We start from the raw sequence: 22267 nt of genomic DNA, 5'->3' as shown, positions 1-22267 counted from the left end.
TGGTTAACATGCATGCTGTACCTCGTTGGTCACATTTAAACCCTATCAGTGGTTAACATGCATGCTGCACCTCGTTAGTCACTGATGCCAAGGATGTTATGGCGCCTATACAGTTATAACATGCAGAATGAGATTGGTATGGTCCCTGGTGCATAAAACCGGTTCTGCTCTGCTCTGCTCTGCTGTGTGTGTGTGTGTGTGTGTGTGTGTGTGTGTGTGTGTGTGTGTGTGTGTGTGTGTGTGTGTGTGTGTGTGTGTGTGTGTGTGTGTGTGTGTGTGTGTGTGTGTGTGTGTGTGTGTGTGTGTAGTTCCGTCTGGTAGTGAAGACAGCTCTGAAACTGTTACTGGTGTTTGTGGAGTACACTGAACCCAACACTGCCCTGCTCATCCATGCTGTCAACACCGTGGACACCAAGAGAGGTAGGAAAGACCAGACCACTACCCTACACACACACACACACACACACACACACACATTGTAGACACCACGGGAGGTAAGTGTGTGTGTTTATTGAAGAAGACTGTAACTCTCTCCTCTGGTGGGGTTTAGTTACCTGCCTCTGTAAAAGCTCCACATTGTGTCCTCTCCAGTAGTGGGGGGGAGGTGTGTGTGTCTCCACTCTGTCTAAGCCCATCACTGCTGTGGCTGTGTAAAGGAGAGAGAACCTGATACCAGGAGCTCTGGGTGAGACTGAGATGGTCCATGACCCCACTGTCTGACTGCAGCGCTGCCTCTCTCTCTCACACACACACACACACACACACACACACACACACACACACACACACACACACACACACACACACACACACACACACACACACACACACTCACTCACACACACACTGCTACTACTACCCTGGAAACTGTTCAGGACACTTGAGCTGCCTCCAACTAGTCCAACTGTACATGATCTACTCCTGATATCATTACTGTTTCAGCTTCTATTAGTCTAATATTACATGATCTACTCCTGATATCATTACTGTTTCAGCTTCTATTAGTCTAAAGTTACATGATCTACTCCTGATATCATTACTGTTTCAGCTTCTATTAGTCTAATGTTACATGATCTACTCCAGATATCATTACTGTTTCAGCTTCTATTAGTCTAATATTACACGATCTACTCCAGATATCCTTACTGTTTCAGCTTCTATTAGTCTAATATTACACAATCTACTACTGATATCATTACTGTGTCAGCTTCTATTAGTCTAATATTACACAATCTACTCCTGATATCATTACTGTTTCAGCTTCTATTAGTCTAATATTACATGATCTACTCCTGATATCATTACTGTTTCAGCTTCTATTAGTCTAATGTTACATGATCTACTCCAGATATCATTACTGTTTCAGCTTCTATTAGTCTAATATTACACGATCTACTACTGATATCATTACTATTTCAGCTTCTATTAGTCTAATATTACACGATCTACTCCTGATATCATTACTATTTCAGCTTCTATTAGTCTAATGTTACATGATCAACTCCAGATATCATTACTGTTTCAGCTTCTATTAGTCTAATATTACATGATCTACTCCTGATATCATTACTGTTTCAGCTTCTATTAGTCTAATATTACATGATCTACTCCTGATATCATTACTGTTTCAGCTTCTATTAGTCTAATATTACATGATCTACTCCTGATATCATTACCGTTTCAGCTTCTATTAGTCTATTTTTACACGAACTACTACTGATATCATTACTGTTTCAGCTTCTATTAGTCTATTATTACACAATCTACTCTTGATATCATTACTGTTTCAGCTTCTATTAGTCTATTATTACACGATCTACTACTGATGTCATTACGTTTCAGCTTCTATTAGTCTAATATTACACGATCTACTACTGATATCATTACTGTTTCAGCTTCTATTAGTCTAATATTACACAATCTACTCCTGATATCATTACTGTTTCAGCTTCTATTAGTCTAATATTACATGATCTACTCCTGATATCATTACTGTTTCAGCTTCTATTAGTCTAATATTACACGATCTACTCCTGATATTATTACTGTTTCAACTTCTATTAGTCTAATATTACACTATCTACTACTGATAGCATTACTGTTTCAGATTCTATTAGTCTAATTTTACACGATCTACTCCTGATATTATTACTGTTTCAACTTCTATTAGTCTAATATTACACAATCTACTACTGATAGCATTACTGTTTCAGCCTCTATTAGTCTAATATTACACGATCTACTCCTGATATCATTGCTGTTTCAGCTTCTATTAGTCTAATATTACATGATCTACTCCTGATATCATTACTGTTTCAGCTTCTATTAGTCTAATATTACATGATCTACTCCTGATATCATTACTGTTTCAGCTTCTATTAGTCTAATATTACATGATCTACTCCTGATATCATTACCGTTTCAGCTTCTATTAGTCTATTATTACACGATCTACTACTGATATCATTACTGTTTCAGCTTCTATTAGTCTATTATTACACGATCTACTACTGATATCATTACTGTTTCAGCTTCTATTAGTCTAATATTACATGATCTACTCCTGATATCATTACTATTTCAGCTTCTATTAGTCTACTATTACACAATCTACTCCTGATATCATTACTGTTTCAGCTTCTATTAGTCTAATATTAATTGATCTACTCCTGATATCATTACTGTTTCAGCTTCTATTAGTCTAATACTACACGATCTACTCCTGATATCATTACTGTTTAAACTTCTATTAGTCTAATATTACATGATCTAATCCTGATATCATTACTGTTTAAACTTCTATTAGTCTAATATTACACTCTCTACTACTGATATCATTACTGTTTCAGCTTCTATTAGTCTAATATTACACAATCTACTCCTGATATCATTACTGTTTAAGCTTCTATTAGTCTAATATTACACAATCTACTCCTGGTATCATTACTGTTTCAGATTCTATTAGTCTAATATTACACAATCTACTACTGATATCATTTCTGTTTCAGCTTCTATTAGTCTAATATTAATTGATCTACTCCTGATATCATTACTGTTTCAACTGCTATTGGTCTAATATTACATGATCTACTCCTGATATCATTACTGTTTCAACTTCTATTAGTCTAATATTACACAATCTACTACTGATATCATTACTGTTTCAGCTTATATTAGTCTAATATTACATGATCTACTCCTGATATCATTACTATTTCAGCTTCTATTAGTCTAATATTACACAATCTACTACTGATATCATTAGTTTCAGCTTCAATTAGTCTAATATTACATGATCTACTCCTGATATCCATATGGTTCCATTCAAAGTGTATTTTATATATATATATATATATATATATATATATATATATATATATATATATATATATATATATATATATATCACTGCTCAAAAAAACAAAGGGAACACTTAAACAACACAATGTAACTCCAAGTCAATCACACTTCTGTGAAATCAAACTGTCCACTTAGGAAGCAACACTGATTGACAATAAATTTCACATGCTGTTGTGCAAATGGAATAGACAACAGGTGGAAATTATAGGCAATTAGCAAGACACCCCCAATAAAGGAGTGGTTCGGCAGGTGGTGACCACAGACCACTTCTCAGTTCTTATGCTTCCTGGCTGATGTTTTGGTCACTTTTGAATGCTGGCGGTGCTTTCACTCTAGTGGTAGCATGAGACGGAGTCTACAACCCACACAAGTGGCTCAGGTAGTACAGATCATCCAGGATGGCACATCAATGCGAGCTGTGGCAGGAAGGTTTGCTGTGTCTGTCAGCGTAGTGTCCAGAGCATGGAGGCGCTACCAGGAGACAGGCCAGTACATCAGGAGACGTGGAGGAGGCCGTAGGAGGGCAACAACCCAGCAGCAGGACCGCTACCTCCTCCTTTGTGCAAGGAGGAGCAGGAGGAGCACTGCCAGAGCCCTGCAAAATGACCTCCAGTAGGCCACAAATGTGCATGTGTCTGCTCAAACGGGTAGAAACAGACTCCTTGAGGGTGGTATGAGGGCCCGACGTCCACAGGTTGGGGTTTTGCTTACAGCCCAACACCGTGCAGGACGTTTGGCATTTGCCAGAAAACACCAAGATTGGCAAATTCGCCACTGGCGCCCTGTGCTCTTCACAGATGAAGCAGGTTCACACTGAGCACATGTGACAGACATGACAGAGTCTGGAGACGCCGTGGAGAACGTTCTGCTGCCTGCAACATCCTCCAGCATGACCGGTTTGGCGGTGGGTCAGTCATGGTGTGGGGTGGCATTTCTTTGGGGGGCCGCACAGCCCTCCATGTGCTCGCCAGAGGTAGCCTGACTGCCATTAGGTACCGAGATGAGATCCTCAGACCCCTTGTGAGACCATATGCTGGTGCGGTTGGCCCTGGGTTCCTCCTAATGCAAGACAATGCTAGACCTCATGTGGCTGGAGTGTGTCAGCAGTTCCTGCAAGAGGAAGGCATTGATGCTACGGACTGGCCCGCCCGTTCCCCAGACCTGAATCCAATTGAGCACATCTGGGACATCATGTCTCGCTCCATCCACCAACGCCACGTTGCACCACAGACTGTCCAGGAGTTGGCGGATGCTTTAGTCCAGGTCTGGGAGGAGATCCCTCAGGAGACCATCCGTCACCTCATCAGGAGCATGCCCAGGCGTTGTAGGGAGGTCATACAGGCACGTGGAGGCCACACACACTACTGAGCCTCATTTTGACTTGTTTTAAGGACATTACATCAAAGTTGGATCAGCCTGTAGTGTGGTTTTCCACTTTAATTTTGAGTGTGACTCCAAATCCAGACCTCCATGGGTTGATAAATTGGATTTCCATTGATTACTTTTGTGTGATTTTGTTGTCAGCACATTCAACTATGTAAAGAAAAAAGTATTTAATAAGATTATTTCATTCATTCAGATCTAGGATGTGTTATTTTAGTGTTTCCTTTATTTTTTTGAGCAGTGTATATGGTTAATTTGAATGCAGAGCATAGTTGGATTGTGGTACCTTTGGACCGAATGTGTGGTGAATGCTTTGTGGTGCAGGCTGTAAGCTGTGGTCCAATGCCATGGAGATTCTGGAGGAGAAGGATGGGGTGGACACAGAGCTGCTGGTGTATGCCATGACCCTCATCAACAAGGTCGGTCTCTCTTTATTCCTCTCTCTCTCTTCATCTCTTTTTCACTCTCTCTTTACATCTTTTTCTCTCTCTACATTTGACTCACATCTCTTTGTCTTTTATTTCTTTCTCTCTTTCTACATCTCTCTCTCTCTAAATACATCTCTCTCTACATCTCTCTCTTTACAATTCTCTCTCTCTCTCTCTCTCTCTCTCTCTATCACTCTCTCTCTCTCCCCCTCCCAAATGATGACATTTGTGTGTTTGTTTCAGACTCTAGCGGGCCTGCCTGACCAGGACTCATTCTATGACGTGGTGGACTGTTTGGAGGAGCAGGGCATGGAGGCCATGTCTCAGAGACACCGTAGCAGGAAGGGAACAGACCTGGACCTCATGGAGCAGTTTAACATTTACGAGGTACTTCCACCTCCTCGGCTTAGTGGAATTCACTTCCTGGCTTAGCCACTTAACTAGTTTGTTGTAGAAACACTACCAGAGCGCTATAGGTGCAAAACTTGGTCAAATATACAAATAAATACTTGACAAGCTTGATTTAGTTGGTCCTCAATGGATCAATGGAATAGTCCTAAAGTGTTGACCCATGTCTGCTAGGGACCTCATGTCCCCTGCTAGTCTAACTGTTCCCTGTTGTGCCTCCAGACTGCTCTGCGCCACGAGGACGGGGACGACGAGAGCCAGCCGCCTACCGTGGGTCGGAAGAACCGGCGGCGTGCCAGCGTGGGGGGCACCAACGACCGGCGAGGCCTGGAGAGGAGACGAAGCCGGAGACACTCCCTCCAGAACGGGAGAGGCCTCACCTCGGCCCCCGCTTCCCCCAGCAGCCCTCACTCTCACGGGGGACACAACGGTAGCTTCCTGCCCTTCGGAGGCCAGGGCATCGACGACGTCAGCGAGAGGTGAGTTGGAGCAGAGGAGAGTGGGTGATGGGGGGGCAAACAGGAGAAGGGGAGGGGGAGAGGTAGAAAGTGTGAATGGGTTAAAGGGAGAAGCATATCCCTGCTTCTGTTGTTAACTGAAACTTGCCAATATGATCTTAAATGGTCAGCTGAAATTGTTTGGTTTATTTTTACTTCACTACCCAGAGAAGTCAGCTGTGAGGAACGGGAAAACACACAGATGATTCTGGATCCACGATACAGTTCAGAACAGGAAAGGGTTTGACTGCCAGTGTTGTATTACGTTACAGTCTTAGACAGATGTGTGTGTTCCAACCAGAGCCAATATGAATGAAGAATGTCATGATATAGTAATGCTGCTGCTGTTTCAAAGTGACGTTTAGATTCATCTTCAGACTGTCAATGTTTTGTGACCTCGTGGAGCTGCTGAAGGAAATAGGAAGCTTCTCTAAACAGTGATAGGAGTTATTAGGAGTTATTATTAATTATTAGGAGTTATTATTGGTTATTAGGAGCTATTATTAGTTATTACTGTGCTCGTGTCCCAAATGGCACCCTATTACCTATGTAGTGCACTACTTTTGGCACTAAAGGTACCATTTGGGATGCATCCCTGTATGTGTCCTATCTGTCACAAGTCATGTTTCCCTTTGAGGGAGTGTTTATTGAATTTATAGTACAGTATAGTACATCTAATATGATAAGAAGTTCTCTGTTAGCCACCACAGGTACATTACATTTAAACATGTTGGCCATTTGGCAGACGCTCTTCTCCAGAGTGACTTACAGTCGGTGCATTCAACTAAGTTAAATAAGGCAACCACATATCACAGTCATTAAACCTTACTCATAACCTTCCTGTTTCAAGATGAAGGACCAATAATGTAAAACTATACTACAGTACCTTCAGAAAGTATTCATTCCCCTTGACTTATTACCCATTGTGTTGTGTTTCAGCCTGAATTCAAAAGTCAATACATTTTTTTCTCTCTCTCATCCATCTCCACACACTACCCCATAATGACCAAGTGAAAACATGTTTTTAGAAATGTTTGCAAATGTATTGAAATTGAAATACTGCAATATCTAATTTACATAAGTATTCACACCCCTGAGTCAATACTTTGTTGAAGCAGCTTTGGCAGCGATTTCAGCTGTGAATCTTTCTGGGTAAGTCTCTAAGAGCTTTCCACACCTGGATTGTGTAACATTTGCCCATTATTCTTTTCAAAATTCTTCAAGCTCTGTCAAATTGGTTGTTAATTATTGCTAGACATCAATTTTCAGGTCTTGCCATAGATTTTAAAACCGATTTGTAAGTCTAAACTGTAACTGGGCCACTCAGGAACATTCACTGTCTTCTTGCTAATCAACTCCAAAGTAGATTTGGCCTTGTTTTAGGTTATTGTCCTTCTGAAAGATGAATTCATCTCCCAGTGTCTGGTGATAAGCAGACTGAACTAAGTTTTCCTCTAGGATTTAGCTCCATTCAATTTATTTTTTATCCTGAAAAATGATAAGCATACCCATAACATGATGCAGCCACCACTATGCTTAAAAATATGGAGATTGGTACAATGTGTTGTATTAATCAATCAATCAATCAAATTTATTTTTATATAGCCCTTCGTACATCAGCTGATATCTCAAAGTGCTGTACAGAAACCCAGCCTAAAACCCCAAACAGCAAGCAAAGCATGTGAAAGAAGCACGGTGGCTAGGAAAAACTCCCTAGGAAAAACTCCCTAGAAAGGCCAAAAACCTAGGAAGAAACCTAGAGAGGAACCAGGCTATGAGGGGTGGCCAGTCCTCTTCTGGCTGTGCAGGGTGGATATTATAACAGAACATGGTCAAGATGTTAAAATGTTAAAATGTTCATAAATGACCAGCATGGTCAAATAATAATAATCATAGTAGTTGTCGAGGGTGCAACAAGCACGTCCGGTGAACAGGTCAGGGTTCCATAGCCGCAGGCAGAACAGTTGAAACTGGAGCAGCAGCACGGCCAGGTGGACTGGGGACAGCAAGGAGTCATCATACCAGGTAGTCCTGAGGCATGGTCCTAGGGCTCAGGTCCTCCGAGAGAAAGACAGAAAGAGAGAAAGAGAGAATTAGAGAGAGCATATTTAAATTCACACAGGACACCGGATAAGACAAGAGAAATACTCCAGATGTAACAGACTGACCCTAGCCCCCCGACACATAAACTACTGCAGCATAAATACTGGAGGCTGAGACAGGAGGGATCAGAAGACACTGTGGCCCCATCCGATGATACCCCCGGACAGGGCCAAACAGGCAGGATATAACCCCACCCACTTTGCCAAAGCACAGCCCCCACACCACTAGAGGGATGTCTCCAACCACCAACTTACCGTCCTAAGACAAGGCCGAGTATAGCCCACAACGATCTCCGCCATGGCACAACCCAAGGGGGGGCGCCAACCCAGACAGGAAGACCACGTCAGTGACTCAACCCACGTCAGTGACGCACCCCTCCCATGGACGGCATGGAAGAACACCAGTAAGCCAGTGACTCAGCCCCTGTAAAAGGGTTAGAGGCAGAGAATCCCAGTGGAAAGAGGGGAACCGGCAAGGCAGAGACAGCAAGGGCGGTTCGTTGCTCCAGCCTTTCCGTTCACCTTCACACTCCTGGGCCAGACTATACTTAATCATAGGACCTACTGAAGAGATAAGTCTTCAGTAAAGACTTAAAGGTTGAGACTGAGTCTGCGTCTCTCACATTGGTAGGCAGACCATTCCATAAAAATGGAGCTCTATAGGAGAAAGCCCTACCTCCAGCCGTTTGCTTAGAAATTCTAGGGACAATTAGGAGGCCTGCGTCTTGTGACCGTAGCATACGTGTAGGTATGTACGGCAGGACCAAATCGGAAAGATAGGTAGGAGCAAGCCCATGTAATGCTTTGTAGGTTAGCAGTAAAACCTTGAATTATTAGATTTGCCCCAAACATAAAACTTTATATTCAGGACAAAAAGGGAATTGCTTTGCCACATTTTTTGCAGTATTACTTTAGTGCCTTGTTGCAAACAGGATGCATGTTTGGGAATATTTCAATGTCTGCTTTTTTATTTTGACCTATCGACCAATAGGCGCGAGGCATTGGAAAACCTCCCTGGTCTTTGTGGTTAAATAGGTTTTTCAAATTCACTGCTCTACTTAGGGACCGTACAGATAATTGTATGTGTGGGGTACAGAGATGAGGTAATCATTCAAAAATCATGTTAAACTGTCACAGTTGTCGAAAGGAGAAGCGGACCAAAGTGCAGCGTGTGTGTCGTTCCACATTTTATTTACACTGTGAAACTATGCAATACATATAAATAAACTGGATGACAAAAACAACAAACCATAACGCAGAGGTGAAACATACACTGACTCAAAGATAATCTCCCACAAACCCAGGTAGAAAAAAACCCTACTTAAGTATGATCTCCAATTGGAGACAACGAGGACCAGCTGCCTCTAATTGGAGATCATCCCAAACAAAACCAACATAGAAATACAAAATTAGAACATGAACATAGAAAACATAGAAAAACACCCCCTGTCACGCCCTGACCTACTCTACCATAGAAAATAACATCTTACTATGGTTAGAACGTGACATAATGTCACGGTTGTCGTTGGGAAAGGAGGACCAAAATGCAGCAGGTATGTGGTTGCTCATCTTGAACTTCTATTAACTCAAAATGAACACCAAAATAACAAAACGAACTCACGATCACCGAAACAGTCTTCTGAGGCTCACATACGCTAGACAAGAAACAATCTCCCACAAAACCTACACCAAACAATTACCCATATATAGGACTCTCAATCAGAGGCAACGAGGAAGCACCTGCCTCCAATTGAGAGTCCCAACCCCCCCATTAACCTAATATAGAAATACACTCACTCGACTAAACATAGAAATACCTAAACATAGAACATAAACCAAAACCCGGAAATAATAAATCAAACGCCCTTCAACAAACACACCACCCCGAACCACATAAAACAAATACCCTCTGCCACGTCCTGACCAAACTACAATAACCATTAACCCTCATACTGGCCAGGACGTGACACATAAACACTATTATTGCACACAAAGCAACGTATTATGTGACTTGTTCAGCACATTTTTACTCCTGAATTTATTTCAGCTTGTCATAACAAAGGGATTGAATACTTATTGACTCAGACATTTCAGCTTTTCATTTTTAATCAATTTGTTAAAAAATATATATATTCAGGCTGTAGCACAACAAAATGTGGAAAAAGTCAAGGGGTGGGAAAGTCAAGGCACAGTGTGATGGCTACCTTTCACCCTGCCACACACAGCATCATACTATCCACCGTTAGTAATGTAATGACAGTTCGTTTTAACTTGCATTTCTGCTAGCATTTCTGCTAGCGCTCCAGTTCGGTTCTGCAGATAGTTCAATTGAACCCAGAGGGTTATATGATACTGACTCCCACCAGTCCAGTTCACCACACACAGGAAATTCAGACCGCCTTTGAAGATCAGTGTTTTCCATATCTGTAATGAAACACAGGCGGGCGGGTCAGAGGAAACTTGACAGCACAATGGGACTAGAAAAACTCTCGTATGCATATGATGTATGCGACAATCCTTTATCAATTAAAACCCTCCAGATATGACCACACAGTCACAGTCTAGTCAATGGTTGTGTCCCAAGTGACACCATTCTCCTACACTGTGCACTACTTTTGACCAAAGCCCATATGGCTCTGGTCAAAAGTAGTGCACTATATAGGGAATAGGGTGCCGTTTGGGATGTACACTATGATCATTGATCAACCTCTGGTCCGGGGACCGTTACTGGTCCCTAAGATGTTACTGGCTGGTCCAGAGCTGCTGGTGTATGCCAGATGGTTAGCTGACATTGATTTAGTCAGTTCTCATGCAGTTTTTTAACGTTATCAAGCACTGTATGTAATTAATGAAATGAGGACATACTAACTAAAAGCTATGAACCTCTTTGAACTATACTGCCTTGTGTACACATTTTTACGTCCCTTGTCAGTTTTGACAGGACGTGCTGTGTGTACTGCATTCTGTCTGTCAGTTCTTTGTCTCTTTTTCTAGACAGTTTTCTACTGTATTTTGTTCATGTTGTCTGTTGCAATTTTTCCTCCTTTTCCTCTTTCTACTCTTTCCCGTTTATTTTCTCCCTCCCCTCCCCTCCATCCATCCCTCCACCCCTCCTTTTCAGAGAGGAGGAAGAGGATGAGGAGGAAGAGGAGGAGGAGGAAGATGATGAGAGTCATGATATCACAGAGACCACTAGAAAGGGCTTCCACAGGTATTTCAGGAAAACAGGTTTTCCCTCAAATAGAACCTCTTCTTCCGTATCTTTCTTTCAGTCTTGTCCTCCATCCATCTCTCCCTTACTGGACGATATATAGTGTTGTTAACCGTGTATGGGTGTGTTAGAACTACAAAAAAAGCATATCTGTTATTGTAAACGTGTAATGTATTCCCCTTGGATATACCCCACCCCCTTTGTCCTCCCCTTTGCTCTGTTACTCTGTTGTTTTAGCATGGTGCCCGTGCAGGCAGTAGAGGACTCCTCTAGCTTGTGTTCTCCTTTTCACTGTATGGTCAACCTCATCCCTGATGCCTCAGCCGCCTCAGAGAGAGAGAGAGAGAGTGTGGCCATGGCCAGCCCTATGGCCCCTGTGTCCACCCCCCCTAGAAACACTGGCTCTAACCCCCAGGATGTCTCTCCCAGTCCCAGATCTACTTCCCTGTTCATAGCGCTGGGCTGGGGGAGACTGCCAGGCACTGCCCACCCTCTGGGCCAACAGCACAGCACCTCTGTAACCTCCTCTTCCTCCCTCTCCTGCTCCTCCTCCCCCTCGAGGGGACGTAGTCAGTCCTACCTCCAACCGCCCAAGCCCCTCCCCCTCCCCCTTGACGTGGACCTGAGCCAGGTGTCTGCCTCTGCTGGGGCCGAGGAGTGTGTTGAGAGGGGCGTGGCCAGACATCAGCGCTACTGGTAGAGGTGCAGCAGCAACAGGAGCTATACAGTTCACTACTTCACCTCTGGCATTACATTCACTATGAAGGAATACCTCCCCAACTCTTAAATATACACTGTCATCCCTCAACACTGGTGTCATGTCTGCCTGGCTTGCTCCCTCACAATCCACTTGGCTGAGAAGCTGCCGTACTGAATGTCTTTTGGACAGGGGTATAGACGGTGTTAATGTCTACCGTGTCAGACAGATTCTGTGTTGTCGAGTCATATTTGCTTTCCGTGGCCTAGGAGGCACTTGTAGATGGTCTTCCTCATGCATGTTATGTATGCTTTAGCTTGTGTCCAGTTGAACACATCTTTAGCTTGCCTCGGCATTCCTTTGGCCTTTAAAGGCCCAGTGCAGTAAAACATTTGATATTCCTGTGTTGTATATATATTTCCACACTATGAGGTTGGAATAATACTGTGAAATTGTGAAAATAATGAAAATACCCTTTTAGTGTAAGAACTGATTGAAAAGACGGCCTGAAATCTCCGCCTGTTTTGATGGGATGATTTGGCCTGCCTGGTGACATCACCAGGCGGTAAATGAGTTTCAGAAATCAAACACCACATGTACATTTAACCATTCGTTAGAAAAAATGACAATGCATAGTCTTGGTATTAGGGCTCTGCTCCTTCAGGCTAGCTCACTGCCAGAGCCAAGCGTCATATGAACAGGATCAAATAACTGCAGGCAGTGAGCACGACATGCTATATCAAACCCCTGAAGGAAGAAACACAGAACCCGCAGGTGGAGGCTGGGGTGCTGGTGGGATATCAGAATCAGCAAGCATAGCGAGTAACAGCTAGTTACAGCAACAACGACAGCAAGAGACACCAGTGCATGCATTCACGTGCCATTAGGCATCCAGGAAGCATGTGTACAACTGGTAAACTTAAATAGACTGAATGGAATTATAGTGTGAATCCAATTGGTGCAATATCTGCTGATGTCACCACACTGGGGTTTCCCTCCTGAACCGGCTCCACTTTATTAATAGACCAATAAGAAAGAGATTTACAAACCTCTCTGCCAATAACAGCTAGTTTTTATTTTTCCCCTCCGTACTCAAACCACTCCCAGATAGTCCTAGCTAAATTCTTGCTTGAGAAATTGCTCTTTCCTAAGAAGCTATTTTTGTTTATTTTTGACCATTTGAACTGAAAAACAATCACTGTGAGGTACTTAATAGTTACCCAGAAATGATTTGATGTTGAGATAAAAACGTCTGCATTGGGCCTTTTAAAGATAGTTTAACACCAGGTGCCCAGTAGGCTGCTACATTTTCCTGTCCGCTGTGTTTTATTTTATGTTGCTTCTATCATCCATCCCGGATGGCACGCATACACACGAAAAAAAAGAAAGAGAAGAGTTTGAACAAAGACGTATCATTTCCTTGACTGAGTCAGCTGCTAGATGTGCAACTCCAGTTGAGAACACTACGTTTTCCTGACATTTACTGCTCATCTGTCTTTCATTGTGGCGTTGCACCACAGTTAAACCCAGACATGCCTAGAAAATAAAATTCAAAAATGAAAACGCACCATAACTCACGTTTGAGTGTCTCTTAGATGTCTGTGTAATGTTGTGTGGAGCTGCAGCAACAGAGATAGGATGGAAAGTAGTGTTGCCATATTGTGAACAGACCAGGCCCGAAGTGCCTCAGTGTGTAGGCCTACAGTAGAGCACTCCCTACCTCCTATCCCATATCATCCTAGTCTTAATGACCCACCAGGAAGTAGAGGTCTTTGAACTGTGGGCTTTATGGGAATTAAAAAAAGGTTTGATTGTTTTTAAAGAGTATGTAGAGTCTGTGTCGGTGGGGGGAGGGGCAGAAATATTCTCTTGCTTCTTGGAATCACCATGTATCTTGCTACTATCCTTCAGTCAATCGTTCTCCAGACTTCCGTTTTCTTTGTGTTTAACCCTTGCATGCTTCTTTACTTCATTACAATTTGTACTTGACTGTCCCTCTCCTCTCTCTCCTCACTGTTTCCCTTCAGCAGCCAAACAGCTGTATTGTATACATCTAGAGCACCCGTTAGTGCTGGAAGGTAAGACTTAGCCTCCAGGTTAACACTAGTCTTATAGTCTTATAGGTAAGACTTAGCCTCCAGGTTAACACTAGTCTTATAGTCTTATAGGTAAGACTTAGCCTCCAGGTTAACACTAGTCTTATAGTCTTATAGGTAAGACTTAGCCTCCAGGTTAACACTAGTCTTATAGCCTTATTGGTTAGACTTAGCCTCCAGGTTAACAGTAGTCTTATAGTCTTATTGGTTAGACTTAGCCTCTGCTATCTTAGGGCATCTATTTAGATACTGTAAACGCAGGGGGGTTGAGGGGAATTTGGTTCCCTTTAGTGAAACAAATTTCTACATTAAACTAATTTCTACATTTCTAAATGTTATTTTTAGCTGAATTCCTAGTGATTTGACAGTGGTGATCTGGACACCCTGGAGATTTAAATGATTCGTCAGTGCTTTCCAGCTGTATCAAACATACCATGACATGGCAGTGAACCCTGCTGCTGCATGCTGAGCACCTCTTGGAATGCAACGCTGCTTGCTTCACTTTCTCATTCAACAGAGCCATTAAGAAGCACCTTAAAAAGCAGCAGGGTTGTTTAGGGGTCAGCTCTGCTCTTGAGTACAGTCATTTCCTCCCTTAAGTTGAATCCCACTCAAGTCTCGCTGCTCTTGGCTGTGTGCTTGTCTTGGGTGTCTGGCGACTGCCTTTCAGGACCTCCACAGGCAGAGGAAGTGTCCCAAAGCATACCCTATCCCTTATATTTCATGTTTAAAAATATATATTTAACCAGGCAAGTCAGTTAAGAACAAATTCTTATTTACAATGACAGCCAACCGGGGAACAGTGGGTTAAACTGCCTTGTTCAGGGGCAGAACGACAGATTTCTACCTTATCAGCTCAGGGATTCAATCCAGCAACCTTCCGGTTACTGGCCCACACTCTAACCACTAGGCTACCTGCCACCCCTTATATAGTGCAATACCTTTGACCACAGCCCGTAGGGCACTATATTGGGAATAGGGTGCCATTTGTGCTGCACAGAGAGAGTGGAATAAGCCTGATGCCCGCTGGCTGCTGATGCCAGCTGCCCAGAGAGAGTGGAATAAGCCTGATGCCCGCTGGCTGCTGATGCCAGCTGCCCAGAGAGAGTGGAATAAGCCTGATGCCCGCTGGCTGCTGATGCCAGCTGCCCAGAGAGAGTGGAATAAGCCTGATGCCCGCTGGTTGCTGATGCCAGCTGCCCAGAGAGAGTGGAATAAGCCTGATGCCTCCTGGCTGCTGATGCCAGCTGCCCAGAGAGAGTGGAATAAGCCTGATGCCTCCTGGCTGCTGATGCCAGCTGCCCAGAGAGAGTGGAATAAGCCTGATGCCCGCTGGCTGTTGATGCCAGCTGCCCAGAGAGAGTGCTAGAAAGGCTGTCCTCATAGAGCAGTGTGAGATGTGTGATGACCATGGTGATAAACCTATAGAAAACTATACTGTCAGTGTATACCCATGATGCGAATAGGTCTCATGGTCATACACATAACTACAGTCAGCCTTGGTTAGTCCACACTGTACAACCACAGCTATTTAACATACAGTGGGAAAGGTTTAGTTTAGTTTATTCATTCGACCATTTTAAAAAACAAGCACACATAAAACTTGAAAAAGCCATACATGCACATGAATAAAATCATTGAGGATAACGCACAATAAAGTCTGGGACTTATTTCCATTGTGGTCCTCTTGAGACAAGATGGCTAGACAAGACCGAACACAGTATGGCAGTGAAGTAATAAAATAAAAACATAGAAGAAGAACATCTATCTCATCATTCCAGTTATATCATAGGGGTTATTCATATGGGCACAGAAGTGCATTTTAAAGCTGTCCAGAGAGGACGTTGTTTTTATAAGCACGTGTCTGGTCTTTTTTCACACCATACTTTGAGTTAGTGAATGTCACACAGTGACCGAATCAGAGCCAAAAGTTGGGTTGAATCCCAAATGGCACCCTATTCCCTTTATAGTGCGCTACTTTTGTCAAGGGCCCATAGGGCTCTGGTTAAAAGTAGTGCACTATATAGGGAATAGTGTCCCATTTGAGACACACATCCTTAGTGTTGTGAATTATAACCGTGAATAACAATGTTTCCTCTTCCTGTTGTTTCCAGCCGACACATAGGCCACGTCATGGTGCTCCCTGGCAGGTCCCAGGGTGTAGCCAGCGCCCCCACCACCCCTGTACACCGCTCCCAGGGTGTAGCCAGCGCCCCCACCACCCCTGTACACCGCACCTTTGCCACCTCAGGGGCCCCACAGCTGGACTCCAAGCCTGACAGGTCAGCACTCAATCAATCAATCAATCAATCAATCAGTCAATTAAATAAGCCACCTCTGTGTATGAGTTCCAGACCTGGATTGAAATATTATTTATTTTCTTTCAAGTAATTTAGGTGCGCTTGTTTTAGCTTGCCCAGCGTAATAGGACCAATGGAATAGTAATATGGTCTTCCTCTGTTTGGTTACCCAGACCTTCTCTGGGGAGCTTGTTGTCCTCCTCCTACAGACAACACCAGGAGTCTCTGACTGCAGAGAGAGAGAGGAGGAGACAAGAGAGGGAGGAACGACTGCAGAAAATCGAGAGGGAGGAGAGGACCCGCTTCAAGTGAGTCCCAACCTGCATCACATCACACTACTCATAGATGGAATTATCCTTTTCACGTTTACATTGCAGTTCAGTTCCCTCATTAAAAGTCCCAAACCAATTAACCAGAATCAAACACGGAACTACTTTGTCCACAGCTTTATACACTTATCTGTAAGGTTACTGGCTGGAGTGATGTAGTTTTGTCTGGGATGAATAAGAGTCTGAGCCTTGTTCCACAATATATCAGACGAGTTGGAGATGTTTAGAGACTGGACATACTTGTCTGTCTGTCTGTTTATTATGGTCATCAGTCAGGGACATACTGTGGATCTAAGGAGGAGATACATGGTCTGCATCCCAAATGGAGATCTACTGGGCCATAGGTCTCTGGTCAAAAGTAGGGCACTTATTATGGGATATGGTGCAATTTGGGGTGCAGCCATGGAGACGTTGGTTGGGCAGAAAACAAAGTCCTGCTGGCCTGTCTTTTACTTGTTTTCTATGGCCATATAAAGAGCTGGATGTCAGACGGAGCGCTGGAAAGCTCCTCTGGTCTGTGTGTCTCCTCTGTCATGTCAGACTATTTCTCTCCCACAGTATCTACAACTATTCACACTCATTGGTTAACTAAGGATGTCTTTTAAAAAGGTACTATAGAATGTGAATGAAAACAAATAGGAATTGATATGCACAATAAGATATAGATCTCACATTCTTTACACATACTGTCTGTCTCTCTCTCTCTCTCTCTCACACTCACTTACTTGGAACATTATCAGTCGGGATTACATGGACAAGAGGGAAGAGACAAGACAGGCCAGAGAAGAGAGGTATGTTGTCTACTTTCATTTCTAATATACAAATAGACACAGTGCTCTCTAGCAATGTAGATTCTAGAATCATTCAGATAGACACAGTGCTTTATATCAATTAAGATTCTAGAATCATTCAGATAGACACTGTGCTCTATATAAATGTAGATTCTAGAATCATTCAGATAGACACTGTGCTCTATATAAATGTAGATTCTAGAATCATTCAGATAGACACTGTGCTCTATATAAATCTAGATTCTAGAATCATTCAGATAGACACTGTGCTCTATATAAATGTAGATTCTAGAATCATTCAGATAGACACTGTGCTCTATATAAATCTAGATTCTAGAATCATTCAGATAGACACTGTGCTCTATATAAATCTAGATTCTAGAATCATTCAGATAGACACTGTGCTCTATATAAATGTAGATTCTAGAATCATTCAGATAGACACTGTGCTCTATATAAATGTAGATTCTAGAATCATTCAGATAGACACTGTGCTCTATATAAATGTAGATTCTAGAATCATTCGGCTGTAATAAGTACAACAGAAAGACTCTGACATGAGGGACTAATATGCCTTGAAACCTTTTTGAGGAGAATTGTTAGCAGATGTAGAACAAGTCAGGCTCAGCCTCTGGGCTGAAATATAGGTGTCAGGCCCCCTCTAGACCTGCTGCTGTGCATTAAGACAACTACAACTGAATGGGACGAGGTGTGGAATTGGCTTTAAGTCATGGATACGGTCCAGATAAGGTAGGCTATTTGTAATGTACCACCTTCCAGACATATGTAGGATCAGTGTTATTTAAAACAGGAATCCTAGGTTATGTCTGCTGCCTTTTTGAAATGTATGTCCAGTAAATTGATAGGATTTTCAGTCCCGTACCTCTGACTGAATAGAGTGTGACGTCTAAATCAAGATGAAACACTGTTATCAGACCCATCTGTGGAGAAGTCCAGGTAGTTTTCTGTAGCTATCTTCAACATTTATGTGTCAATGAAGCACCTGGAGAAATCCGAGAAGCATCACAGAGTCCCAGACATTTGGCCACTGTTTCAGAAAAGGAAGTGTGAGGGAACTGAATACAGTATATTACTGGTAGGGGGTGGCAGTAGCCTCGAGGTTAGAGAAGCAGGAATCTTCTCCTACCCCCATGAGATAGAGATGATATAACAATAGACCTAAACAGGTGGAGTAACATCCTTTTTGAAGAATATTCTGTGACTTCCTCTTCCAGATATAAGTGCGTTGAGAGGCTTGCAGCAGAGGAGTATGAGAAAGAGAGAGAGCGCGCGAGAGCGCCACCTAGGGGGCGCACAGAGATCACCCTGAGCCTGAGCCCCACCCCCTCCAGTCGCTCCGCCTCCCCCCGCTGTGCCACGCCCTCCTCCATCGCCTCTCTGGAAGACGCTGGCACCATTCCATCCCAGACACACCAGACGCAGGGTAAATAACCTTTTCCAAACGTTTAACCAACATTAAAGCTCCCATCCCAGACTCAGAGTAACATAACGTTCTCCAAACATTTAACTATCATTACCGGTCCAGAGAAGTTTTATGTATTTGTTCCCGGGGTCTGAATTAACACATGGAGGGTGATTCACTCACTCTTTGGAATTAGATTCAGCTGGACTAATGATGGCTGCATGTTGTCTGTTGGGGGAAAAATCAGCAGGACTTGATAAGAAAAGGATTTAATTCTTGTTTTTCTGTGTGCTTCAGAATGAGGTGTCTGTAAGTGTATGTTGCTATATCCCAAATATGTTTTGGGATGGGATGGACATTACTTGAGCTGCCTGTGGGAAAATGCTTTGCATGATGGTTTGAAATGTAGTGAGAGGCTAGCTTTTAGGTCCCAGGCATACCCCAGTGATTTGTATGTGATTGTAGTGTGGTTTTGGCTGTGGTAGCGCCAGCCACTAGGGCGTGGAACTCTTAATATGGGGTTCCATTCACATTCTACAGTAGGAGCCAGGAAGAGGTGTGGTGGACTGCAGACTACAGCACTGACCATAGAGGGACAAGCCTTTCAATACCTCAGACTCAGTTATGATGATACATGAATGAATATCATGAGAACTAGATGTTGCTAGTCTGGGGTGGTTATTCTAACCCACCAAAATGGGATAATGGGATCAAATGAGATGTCGAATCTAATTTTGAAACACATTGTCATCATAGCTGTTAATTCATTTCCTGTAACATTCAATGAAGTACGAATTGACATGCTTAACGACTTCTGCTCCGGACCGAAATCTAGACAATTTATCATTTTAATTAATTAAATGTCACAGAGCAATTTTATGTTTTTTACATTATAAACAAGATAATTAAAAATGATATCAGACAATATTGAAAAGGCACACAATCGAAACCCTTACAGTAGCGTTCTGTTTTGTTTGGTCCTGTTTTCTTTACCAGGAAGTGAAGTAGACGTAGAGCCAAGCCGTGACCTTCAGACTAGAACTACAAGTCCAGCGCCAGAGTTAATAGTATCAGGACCTTCTCCAGAACCCACAGAGTCCCCCTCCCAAACCCCCTCAGCGCCAGGCGAGGAGCAGGCAGAGACAGAGACGCAGGCAGAGACAGAGACGCAGACAGAGAAGCAGGAAGTAGCTGAAGTTGAGCCCAAGCAGGAAGTACTAGAGCTAGTGGAGTTAGTGGTAGATGAACAGACACAGGGTAAAGAGCAGGAAGAAAGTGAGGAGGAGGAGGAGGGTAAGGAGGAAGAGAGACAGCCAGGGAATGAGGTGGAGGGAGAAGAGAAGGTAGAAGAGGAGGTAGAGGGAGAAGAGGTGGGGATAGAAGATGTAGAAGTGGTAGAGATGGAGGAGGAGGGAGAGAGGGAGCAGGCTGCGTCGGAGGAGAGGGAGGTGGAGGAGAGACTGGTCCTCCTCAGTGAGAAGGAGAGGCAGAACGAGGAAGTGAATGAGAAGGACAACTGTTCTGCCTCCAGTATCTCCTCAGCCAGTAGCACTCTGGAGAGAGAGGAGAGGGAGGAGAAAGTCAACAACAACCATGAACCAGGTACCAGCTGCCCATCAGCAGGAAATACAGACTTTAGGACACTTGGCCTTTTATGGCTTAACATTTGACTTGTGATTTGTGCCCATACTGTAAATGGAACACTTGCTAATCTTCCATATGCTGTACATCAGTAGGCAAACATTGAAGTTCAACTCATGTCAGAACATTTCATTCTGCCCATGCTCTCATTTCAGTTTCTGATATATAGATCTGCTCTCTATTCTGTTCTGAAGGCTAGCAATCCAATAGTAATCCAATCCACCCTTCCTCCTTGTGTTTGTCCACCTCTAGGCCAGTGCATTAAGGAGGAAGACGTGAACGGGCAGTGCAGCAAGATCCTCAACAGCAAGCGCTTCATGCTGGACATGCTCTATGCCCAGAACAAGACCACTGCTGACGAGGGACGAAGAGAAGGCGGGAGAGACGGAACAGACGGAGAAATGCAAAGAGGGGATGGAGACGTCATCACTGGAGGGTCAGGACGGGTCGTCGGTGGCCAGCCTAGCCAGTCGTATCTCTACACTTGAGGCCAGCAGGCAGGCCTGCGAGGAGAACGTCAAGAAGATGGAGGTGCAACACCTGGAGAACCAGGGGAGCGTCAGGGCCGTGGCCGAGAAATTTGGAGACCTTGTTAAAAGCCTTGTGTCGCCTCACGAGCTGGAGGCATTGGAGAAGCAGCAGGGGCAGCTTCAACCTGATAAAGACAAAGCTCCTCTGGCCCTGTCCTCCTCTCCCCTACCTCCGAAGAAGGAGTCAGATTATATCTGGGACCAGCTGATGGCAGCCCCCAGGGAGCTGCGAATTAAAGAGATGGACTTTACAGACCTGGCAGACGAGGATGATCTGGACATCCTAGACGTGGACAGTGTGCTGATGGGCTCCAGTGACTTGATGATCCCTCCCCCTCCTCCCTGTCTCTCCGCCCCTGCCCCCTCCCCTCCCCTGGGCCTGTTTGGCTGCCCCCCGCCCCCTCCTGTCCCTGGCATGATGCCCCCTCCCCCGCCCTTCATGCCCCCCGGACCCGCCCAGCCCTACCCGGGGTCCCCCCAGCTGAGCCGAGGGACAGGGGAGCCCCCTCTGTTCCAGAAGAAGAAGAAGACTATCCGTCTTTTCTGGAACGAGGTAAGGCCAATGGACGGCCAGTACAGGAACCACAAGCGTTGTAGAGAGTCTCTCTGGTCCAAACTGGAGCCGGTCAAAGTGGACACGTCCAAGCTGGAACACCTGTTTGAAACAAAGTCCAAGGAGCTGCCTGTTACCAAGGTACCTTTGTTGACTGTTTTGGTACTGCATATTTATACGTATAGGAAATGTATGTGGTTTGCTCAAGAAATTCATTTGTGAAATGATGTCACTTAAGCATTTAGGGGCGGTTTCCCAGACCCAGATTAAGACTAGTCCAGGAAACAGCCCCATAGATGCTTCCAACTTGTCCTCTTCCTCCAGAGCACATAGGTTTAGACATAAGGTGTGGATCTACTATCCAGCTTCGCCGTGTTGGTAAAGGCTGACCTGCATGTTGTCTGCTCTGGTTGGATTCTCAAAGCTGACAGAGGAAACTATGTTTTCTCTTCATAATTCACTGTTTCCTTCTGTGTGTGTGTTTCTGTTTTGGTTTTGTCCATTGAGCCTGTTGAGCT

The 22267-nt window shown here is 43.8% G+C and overlaps 1 protein-coding gene across 1 annotated transcript in view; it reads left to right on the top strand.

Annotated features, from left to right (window-relative positions):
* Positions 1–22267, top strand: part of fhod3b (formin homology 2 domain containing 3b) — a 270483-nt gene that overhangs the window by 234703 nt on the left and 13513 nt on the right. Inside the window, 13 exon segments of the mRNA XM_045719149.1 lie at positions 309–420; positions 5068–5162; positions 5415–5558; positions 5802–6058; positions 11300–11389; positions 14114–14164; positions 16297–16464; positions 16656–16790; positions 17552–17602; positions 18838–19046; positions 20022–20627; positions 20919–21135; positions 21137–21890. Coding sequence (XP_045575105.1) covers positions 309–420; positions 5068–5162; positions 5415–5558; positions 5802–6058; positions 11300–11389; positions 14114–14164; positions 16297–16464; positions 16656–16790; positions 17552–17602; positions 18838–19046; positions 20022–20627; positions 20919–21135; positions 21137–21890 — 2889 coding nt within the window.

This window comes from Salmo salar, chromosome ssa05 (genome assembly GCF_905237065.1).
Source record: "Salmo salar chromosome ssa05, Ssal_v3.1, whole genome shotgun sequence".
Lineage (NCBI taxonomy): Eukaryota > Metazoa > Chordata > Actinopteri > Salmoniformes > Salmonidae > Salmo > Salmo salar.
This window is presented reverse-complemented; position numbering and strand designations above follow the sequence as displayed.